Source organism: Falco naumanni, chromosome 11 (genome assembly GCF_017639655.2).
Source record: "Falco naumanni isolate bFalNau1 chromosome 11, bFalNau1.pat, whole genome shotgun sequence".
NCBI lineage: Eukaryota > Metazoa > Chordata > Aves > Falconiformes > Falconidae > Falco > Falco naumanni.
In genome coordinates this window covers 360,031-369,823 of record NC_054064.1, presented here as the reverse complement: position 1 = coordinate 369,823, position 9,793 = coordinate 360,031, and the positions used below count along the sequence as shown (strand labels likewise).

Genomic DNA, 9,793 nt, shown 5'->3' with positions numbered 1-9,793 from the left:
CCATAATATCCAAAAGCAACTGGCCTCATCTAATTGCAGTATATTAGAGTAAAAAAAGAATGAGAAATTTCCTGTCCAAAAGTAATAGCTTGTATTTGCAGAGGTGAATCGTATGTGGTCTCCTCTTCTGCCTGCAGATGCCATTACTGGATCAAATTAAATCTAAGCTGCAGCTTGTTGTTTTTCTTCATCTAGAATATTCTCATGAGTCAGTGAGTGCCAGAAGAGTTCGCTTACCCTTAATTTCTAACATTGGTACGTGTTCTTTAAAAAGCATAGCTAGAATATACTTTTTTCTAAAAATCCATTTACATACAGCATATCTCAATAAAGGTGGGCTAACATTGTCTGAAGGATTCTCAAGAAATCCAGTGTTCATATTCTGAAGATATACTTCCTCCCAGGACTGTTACCTTCACCTGAAATAAAGATGTTTCTTATTCCTGATTAGATATATAAAAAAGAACAGTTTCATGCCTACGCACACTTAGACTCTCACCGCTTTATCAATTGCCACAATAAAAATCAACTTACATTATATTTTTGTGCAGTTATTTACCTCATGCATTAATACTGGGTGACGTTAAAACATGTAATTTTAATCTTGTTTTCTACTATTAAACAAATGAAACTAGAGGCTGAATGACCAAAAGCACTAAAGTAGCAGATCAATACTCTCAGAAACACTATGTATTTTTATTCATGCAGCACTGTTTTTCAAATTAAGTATTGAACTGAAAAAATACTATTTCTTATTAACTTATTTATGTGACAGTATGAGGAGAATTTATTAGATTTTTCTTAGTTTTGCATTTTCAAATGAAACTAGGGTGCAGAAGTCTGAATACCCCACTTCACATTTAAAAAAAAAGCCCCCCTCTTTCTTCCATGTTAGTCAATAAAATCCACGGGTCAAGTACATAAAGTTGTAATCACTTTTTACCTGAAATCTGACCAAAGATTTTCCTGAAGAAATAAGGACGTTACAGTAAAAAAACAAACAACACCAACCGCAAAACACAACACCACAATAAACAGCCCACAAACTGTAGATTATATCAATACATATAACAAAGTAACTTCATATGTAAAACCATATCTTCAATAAATAACACATCCAATTCAGATATCTAAACATTTCTTCACAACACTTCCCACTCCCTTCCCCACGCATGCTCCTGAGTGTTCACTCTGTTTCAGCAACACAGAGCTGAAAACTGTAGATTTGAGAATCCAAGAGAAAAACTTTCAAGACCAAATTTAGTGCTCTTAGAAAAAGCATGACATCAGCTACTATCACGACTAGGTTTCAGCCAAAACTATAAAAGCCCTGTCCATGCAAGTGTGTGTGAATGGATTCTGTTGGTACCTATGACTGTGGATGGAGAAATAGCAACTAGAAAACATTAGCCAAGGACACATACATGCCGAGAGGCTTAAGCCCATCAGAGTCTTGTGGGTAAGCCAGAATAAGCCTCCACTTCAGGCAGCAGCTCACAGTTGTTGCTGCAACCTTGTAGTTATGGGTGATTTTTATGTGTGGGTGCAATTAAAGTGTGAAGGAGCGAGTGAGTGTGCTGCCTGAACAGCTATCTGCTACAAGTATGTATCTTAATTCTATTAACAGTTAATAAAAAGGTGTTTTAATAAATACTGGTTGTGATCCCACTCCTATCTCAACCCTTACAGCAGAGAAATATACAACACCAATACATATTCCTGCAAAATTAACTAACTTTGTGACATACTATGAGTAAAAACTCTACTTAAATTCCACTGGTTTGGTGTCTGCTTTAGTTTATGGTTTAGAAGAAACTCCAAAGGTACCATCACAAGAATATTCTTCTGTGTCTTGCCATTACCTGCCAGAAACTATCCAGACCCCAACTTTAGTCAGATCTGCAAAAATGCAGGGTGATGAAAATACCTGGACTGCACTGCACAGCCGTCTCACCACTATGCCTAGCAGGTGATGCAGGTGCTGTGTCCAGCCATGTCTGACTGCTGCTGACTTGGCCCTAACACATACCCAGCTCCTTGGAAAGACTAGTAAAAAAAAACACTAATAAAAAAACCTAGTACCGTTCAAATCAATCCGTCCCCAAAACCTGCCTGCTATGATCCCAATTCTTTGACATTCATAATTTAGAGATAGACTAGCCTATAGTTATAAATATACCTTACAGCATATTACACCAATAGATTACTGGAGTCTCAGCGAGGCTTGTTGATGTATTAATGCAGTATGTTATGAGAGCACTAGCTCACTCTGATGATGTATGGTCACTGTATATATTGTAAGACTGAAGTACTTCAATGATGTATAACTGTAACAAGGACACCAAGCTGAAGAAAATACTAGCAGAATTAGACTTTGTTAAAGTATTACTCTAAAACGTGAATATAGTATTAATAATGGGAGTAAGAGAGAGACTGCTTAGTTGACTGATTAGACATGGTTAGTTAGCATGGAGGGGAAAAAACCCACAAAAAACAAAAACAGCCCCAACCAAGCAGCTGGAAGCTATTGACAACATTTTCACTCATCCTGCAAAGCTAAATTTGCTATGATTAAGGTTGCCCATCCGATACCTCAGCTAAAACCCATTTGTTTGCATGGTCTCTCTCCTGAGTTTCAGAAAGGCTAAAAATCAAAGTCAGTTTGAGCTCCAAGTTTGTGAAAATCTTGTCTTTCAGTTTTAGAAAGAGAAAACAACATGGGCAAAATATTCTCATAAAAACACGCATAAAAAAACCCAACAGATGTTTTCTGAGCAATGCTTCTCCTTAAATACAAGAACAGAAACAAACATGATTAATCACCTGAGCAGGTAGAACATCAGTCACTCACACATATGTTGCAATGGGGACTTAACATAACATGACTATTATTTATTAGCAGAAATTGCAAGGGATTGTGTATTCTGACATTAATAGTGCAGACTAGTTCATGAACATTCAGCCTCTAAGTGTGCACTATGAAGTATATTAGCACTTTCCTAATAGAGGAAAGAAACACAGTTAAAGTCATTTTGTTCCACTTGTGGGCTACAAAAAACACTTTTTACATGTGGGGGAAACTTTTTATTTGGGAGTAGGAGTGTGGTTTAGTTAATGTGACTTCAGTGTTGGGGTGTTTGATGGGGTTTGTGGTGAAGATGTATAAGGTGTGGTGGTGTAGTTGTTGAGAAGTGTGGATGGGGGGGTATGTGTGAGCATGTGGGTTGTTTCATTTAGTGTCTTTATGAAGGTTGTTGGGGGCTGTGTAATGTTCACATTGATTGAGTTATACTTGGGGTGGTTGTTATTGGTAGGGTCTGTGTGTTAGGTTCTCGTGGTTGAATTGTACAACAACAGTTTTTCAAGCTGTAGGTCAGGGGTCCTCAAACTACGCCCGCAGGCCAGATACAGCCCCTCAGGGTTCTCAATCCGGCCCCCAGTATTTACAGACCTCCCCCTGCCCCCCCCCCCCACCAGGGGTTGGGGGGGGGAACCAAACAGCCGCAGATGACTGGCTGCCACTTCATCCATGTGCCGGCCCCCTGTTTAAAAAGTTTGAGGACCCCTGCTGTAGGTCCTGGATAGATGCCAGGCGAGAATACTCATGACTTATTTTGTGGGGTTTTGCGACGAGCGAGGGGAAGCAAGCAGCCAACTCAATGTGAGTGATAAAGCAAGCTTCGATTTATTACGGCGCGATTATGTCTTATATACAGTTCCAGTTAATTATGCCTACAAGTCATCTGCTGATTGGCTAAGCTCTAAAGGGTTACATGTTCATACGTCCTCCTACTTGCGGTTTCTGTGGATAGCTAGCTACATATATTTTTTTCTCGCTTGTCTACGCGAATTCCTCAAAGTTATTTACAACATTAGGCACAAGGTCAGTGCCTTTCTCAGCTTCCTTATCAGCATGCCTCAGCACAGCTGCAAGGCCTGCTTCAGCTAACTTACGCTAACTTTGTTTCACAAAGATCTTTAAGGGAGTCATGGCCGTGATCACACAGCCATTCTGCAACAGGTTTTTTAGGGGGGTGTTTTGTTTTGGGGGCATTGGTGGTTGCATCTAATCCATCTCCTTATTATGGGGTTGTTGGGTTAGTGTTAGGGTCTGTTGCTGGGTGTGGGTGGTTGATGAGTTCAGGGGTTTCTTTTATCTCATTGATGTTGTTTATGGTTTATCTGGGGGGGAGATGTTGGTGGGTTTTGTTTATTCCATAGCACTGGTGGGTGGCAGATCCTTTTCCTGAGGCTTGAGGGGATTGGCATATGGCAGGGTACGGTGTGAGGTTTGTTTTGGTGTTAATTATGGGGATTGTAGTTGGTGGTGGTGGTATTGGTTGTTGGGGGTTTGAGGTGAATACTGTTGACAGTGGAGATGTGTTTTCTGTTTGCTTGGATTTTAGTGGGGTGACTATGTTTTATTTATGTGGGGTTGGGATGTTTTTGGTTGCAGGTTGGGGGTTGTTGCTTGCTTTGTAGTGTTGGAGCTTGTATGGGGGCTATCTTGTGGGGCGATCTGGGCAGTTTAGGTTTTGGGTGGAAAGTTTCAGTTTCCATTAATAAAAAATGCCAGCTGTGGGAGTTGGTGATGGAGGTTTGAGCCCTCTTTTTCTGAGGTGGAGGTAGGGGGAAAGGAATAATTTTGGGAAGAATTCAATACAAAAAGTGGATGATGGGGTGGGTGTTATTATTAAAGTGATTTTAGTACCACAAGTATGTGAAATTGGAAATGGAAAAAAAATGATGGAAAGATATGGTGAAAATGTGGGTATGGTATGCTGGTAGAATGGTTAGGAATTTATTGGTGTTGCTTAGAAAGATAAAGGAACATGAGAGGAGTTAATAGTGCATGTCCAATAAGCATTCATATATATTGGTATACGTCAGTGAAGTGGAGGTAACATAAAATGAATGGAATATCAAGTGCATCAGTGTAAGGTTGATTCCCCAGATACGCAAACCGTCTCATTCAGCAGTCCTTGAAAGTGAGTAATCGTCTGGAGCCCAGCGATGCTCAGACCTAGATTGTATTCACCCATTGCACCCAGAAGGGGAACCTGTGACGATTTCCCAAAAAAAAAGAGAACCAAAGGCACCAAAAAGGTGAAATGTCGCAATCACGAACTGAACAGTTGATAAATAGCAAACCAGATGGCTTGTTGAAGAGCAAGATTAAGGGAATAGACAAGTTATGGCCCTGACAGAGGAACCAGAGGTGCAAAAGAGCAAGTTGTGCTAGGGGTGTAGGGGGAAAGAATGGTCTTGAAGCTAGTAACGTAAAGCTAGGGTTATTAGGGGAAGGTGTATGAGCATAAATCCTAGAATGTCTTTTGAGAAGTAGGGGTGGAATGGGATTTTGTCACAGTTTGATGTAATTCCTAGGGGGTTATTTGAGCCTGATTCATCGAGGAAGGTAAGATGGATTATGGTAAACCCTGCGATTAGGAATGGTAGGAGGAAGTGTAGGGCAAAGAATCATGTTAGTGTTGGGTTGTCTACTGAAAAGCCTCCTCAGGCCCATTCGACAAGGGTTTGGCTGATGTAAGGGGATGGCTGAGGATAGGTTGGTGATGACTGTGGCCCCTCAGAATGATATTTGTCCTCAGGGTAGGACATAGCCTATGAAGGCTGTTGCTATTAGGGTAAGTAGAAGGATGATGCTTGTGTTTCAAGTTCCTTTATACAGGTAGAAGCCGTAATAGATGCTTCGTCCGATGTGTAGGTAGATGCAGATGAAAAAGAGTGAGGCTCCATTGGTGTGTAGGTTGCGGATCAGTCAGCCGTATTGTATGTTTCGGCATCTGTGGGCAATGGATGAGAAGGCTAAGGTTGTGTCTGCAGTGTAGTGTATAGCTAGTAATAGGCCTGTTAGGATTTGAGTGGCCAAGCAGATTCCTAGCAGGGATCCAAAATTCCATCAGGCAGAGATGTTGGAGGGGGTGGGGAGGTCGATTACGAAATTGTTGATTATTTTTAGTAAGGGGTGCGACTTTCGGATGTTGGAGGCCATTAGTTTTTCTTTTAGAGTGTTAATAGGATGATGAGGGTTGATAGGGCGAAGGATCCCAGGTATGTTTTGATTAGTCTGGTGTGTAGAGTTGTTGAGGTTTTTGTGGCTGTGCGTTGTAGGTCGGCAAGTCTTCCGGGGCCCATTTTTTTATATCAGTAGAGGTCAATTAGGTGAAGGGTGAATTTTTGTCCGCTGTTTAGCAGGTTTGTGGAGTTAGGACAGCGTGTTAGTAGATTGAAGTATCCTAGGTTAAGGGAGAAATTTGAGTAGGTGTTTGGTTTGGGGTAAGTTAAGGTATGTGCTATGTTTGAGAGTTCAAGTGCTAGAATGATGCCTAGGATTGTGACTAGGACGGCTGCATTTTTTGTAAGGGTTGGTATAGTTATTGTTGGGGTTTTTGTGGGGACAATGTAGGATGTGATGAGTAGGCCCGATATAATGGTGCCTAAGGCTAGACGTAGGATAGGGGTGGTGATTGTTGGGTTGTTTTCATTATTTGGTGTTGTTGGGGGAATTCCAGTAAATCCTGTTTGGACAAGGGTGGTTATGCAGAGGCTGTAGGTTGCCGTAAAGGCCGTAGCTAGAAGTGTCAGGGTTAGTGCTCATGTGTTTACGTAGGAAGCATTTAGGTTTTCAATAATGAGGTCTTTTGAGTAGAATCCTGCTAGGAACGAAGTCCCTATTAGTGCTAGTTGCCAATGGTTAGGCAGGATGTGGTTGTTGGGAGTATTTTTTGTAGGCCGCCTATCTTTTGAATGTCTTGTTCTCCATTTAGGTTGTGGGTGATTGAGCCTGAACAGAGGAATAATATAGCTTTAAAGAATGCATGTATTGAGATGTGGGAGACGGCTAGTTGGGGTAGGTTTAGTCCAATGGTGACTATTATTAGTCCTAATTGGCTGGATGTAGAGAATGCAATAATTTTTTTTAATGTCATTTTGGGTTAGGGAGCATGTGGCAGCAAATAGTGTGGATAGTGCCCCTAGACATAGGCATAGGGTTAGGGCAGTTTGGTTGTTGGAGAATATTGGGTGGGTATGAGTAAGAAGGAAAATTCCACTACTACTATGGAGTGTAGTAGGGCAGAGACAGGAGTGGGGCCTTCTATGACTGCTGGGAGTCAGGCGTGTAGTCTGAATTGGACTGATGTTCCTGTGGCTGCTAGGGTTAGGCCTAGTAGTGGAAGTGTTGGGGCGCATGTGGAAGAGAAGGCTTGTTGAAATTCTCAGGTGTTTAGGGTGGATGCACTTCATGCTATGCTTAGGATGAGGCCAATGTCTCTGACTGGGTTATAGAGTACGGCTTGAAGGGCAGCTGTATTGGCTTCTGCTCAGCCGTGTCATCAGCCGATTAGGAGAAAGGATCTAATTTCTACTCCTTCTCAGCTGATAAATAATAGGAATATATAGTTGGCGATGGTTAGGGTTAATATGGCAGTTAAAAATGTAGAGAGGTAGGAGAAGAATTTTGTAATGTTCAGTTCTTAGGCTATGTATCATGTTGCGAATTGTATGATAGATCAGGTTACAAATAGTGCAATGGGGAAGAAAATTATTGTGTATTGGTCTATTTTGAGGCTGATTGGAATTTTAAAGTTTGTGGTGAATTTTCATTCTCAGCATGAGGTAATGCTTTCTATGTTTGGGTATATGAAGAGTGTCATTGGCACAAGGCTAATTAGGAATGCTGCTTTAATGGCACGGGTGGTGGTGGTTGGGGAGTTTTTAAGGTTCTTTGTTAGAAGAGGTAGGATTATAGGGGTGAAAATGGTTGTGAAAGTGAGGACTATTGGAGGTATTGAGGAGTAGTGAGGTCTCCATTGCTTTTACTTGGATTTGTGCCAAGGTGGGTGGCTCCTAAAACCAATGGATTACTGTTATCCTTTAAAATCAAGGGGGCTGAGATTTTAGACTCAGCTGCAAGAATTAGCAGTTCTTGTTGGTTGAACCTCCCCTTGGCAAGCAAGAAGGGTTTAACTTCTATTCCTAGGATCGCAGTCTACTGTTTGGGTTTAAACTATGCTTGTATTAGGGCATTCCAGAGATTAGGCTTGGGTTTAAGATAAGGAGGAGTAAGTGGAGAATGTGGAAGGTTTTTAAGAGTTGTTCCTGCCTACTTGAATTTTGGAGGGTGGTGATATGGGTGGGGGTGGTTCCTCGTTGGGTTCCGAGAAGAAGGAATAGGGAGTATGAGGCGGTTAGTAGGGTTGCTGTTCCGATGACAAGGATTGTTGGGGTGGATCAATTGAATAGTGCAATTATGATAGTTAACTCTGCTGTTAGGTTTGTGGTTGGGAGTAGTGCTATGTTTGTGAGGTTGGCTGTTAATCATCAAGTTGCTATTAAAGGTAAAAGGGGTTGTGGGCCTCGTATTAGTAGGAGGATGCGGCTGTGTATGCATCCGTAGTTGGTGTTGTCTTAGCAGAATAGTATGGAGGAGGTTAGGCCATGGGAGATTATGAGGATTATTGCTCCTGAAAATGATCAGGAGGTTTGGATTATGCTAGCTGCGATGACAAAGCCTATGTGGCTTACAGATGAGTAGGCAATGAGTGATTTTAGGTCGACTTGTTGTAGGCAGATTGAGCTGGTTATTAATGCTCATAGTGCTAGGGCAATAAATGGGTAGTAAAGGTGGTTTAGGAGGGGTTTTATTAGGAGGGTTACTCATATAATGCCGTATCCTCCTAGTTTGAGGAGGAGAGCTGCAAAAATATAGAGCCTGCGATTGGAGCCTCTGCATGGGCTTTGGGGAGTCATAGATGGAGGCTGTACAGGAGTGCTTTCACCATGAAGGCTATTAATAGGGCTATGGTTGATAGGAGGCCCATTCAGGAGTGGGTCAGGGTGAGGTGATTTATCTTTATTATCATGAGGTGAAGGGTGCTGGCTTGTAAGTGTAGGCTTAGGATTGCGACTAGTAGTGGTAGGGAGCTGATAAGGGTGTAGAAAAGTAAGTAAATGCCTGCGCTTAGGCATTCTGGTTGGTTTCCTCAGCGGGTGATTAGGATCAGAGTTGGAATTAAGGTTGCTTCAAATGAGGAGTAGAACAGTATTAGTTCTGTGGCTGAAAATGCTAGGATGTTGAAACGTTGAGAGATGATTAGGGTGAGAGTGAAAATTCGTTTTCGTGAGGTGGGTTCATGTTGTAGATGATTTTGAGAGGCTAAGATTATAAGGGGCAGGAGTCAGCAAGTAAGAGCAAGGAGAGGGGAGGAAATTTGGTCAATGCCTGTTCATTGGGTTAGGGCTTTGTTGGGGTAGTAGGTTGCGAGGAGTCACTGTAAGCTGAGGAGGGCGATTAAGAGTCGTTGGGTTATGGTATTGATTCGTAAGGATTTTGTTGGAGATAGGAGGGCCGTTGGGAGTAGTAGGAGGGTTGGGAGTAAGATTTTAACATTGTAGGAGGTTTAGGTTGTGTAGGTGGTCAGAGCCATGAGTACATGTTGAGGCTACTAGTGCTGCTAGGCCTGTGCCAGCTTTGCAGGCTGAAAATGTCAGTATGAGGGTGAACGTTATGATATAATGTATGATATAATGTATGAGGGTGAATGATGTTGTTTGGTTTTCAATGGGTAGAGTTGAGAGGGCAATGTATATGGATAGTATTAGGCTTTCTAAACATAGTAGGGCAGAAATTAGGTGAGTGCAGTGGAAAGCTAGTCATAGGCTACTTAGGGTAAAGGCTGAGTAGAAGTGATGATGAAGAAGTGGCATAGAGAAAGTCACAGGTTAGGACTAAGATCTGTTGAGTCAAATTCAACTGTCTCGGTTAGACTAA

General features: G+C 41.8%; 1 protein-coding gene and 1 pseudogene across 1 annotated transcript in view; both read right to left on the bottom strand.

Moving 5' to 3' along the window:
- Nucleotides 1-337: 337 nt before the first annotated feature.
- The window catches only part of KIF14 (kinesin family member 14), a 48,581-nt gene continuing 39,125 nt past the window's right edge, over nt 338-9,793 (bottom strand). The window contains exon 31 of the mRNA XM_040611329.1: nt 338-419. Within this exon, the coding sequence (XP_040467263.1) occupies nt 376-419 (44 nt within the window). The 3' untranslated portion in view covers nt 338-375. The remainder of the gene's footprint in view (nt 420-9,793) is intronic.
- On the bottom strand, nt 5,257-6,175 carry LOC121095916 (annotated as a pseudogene).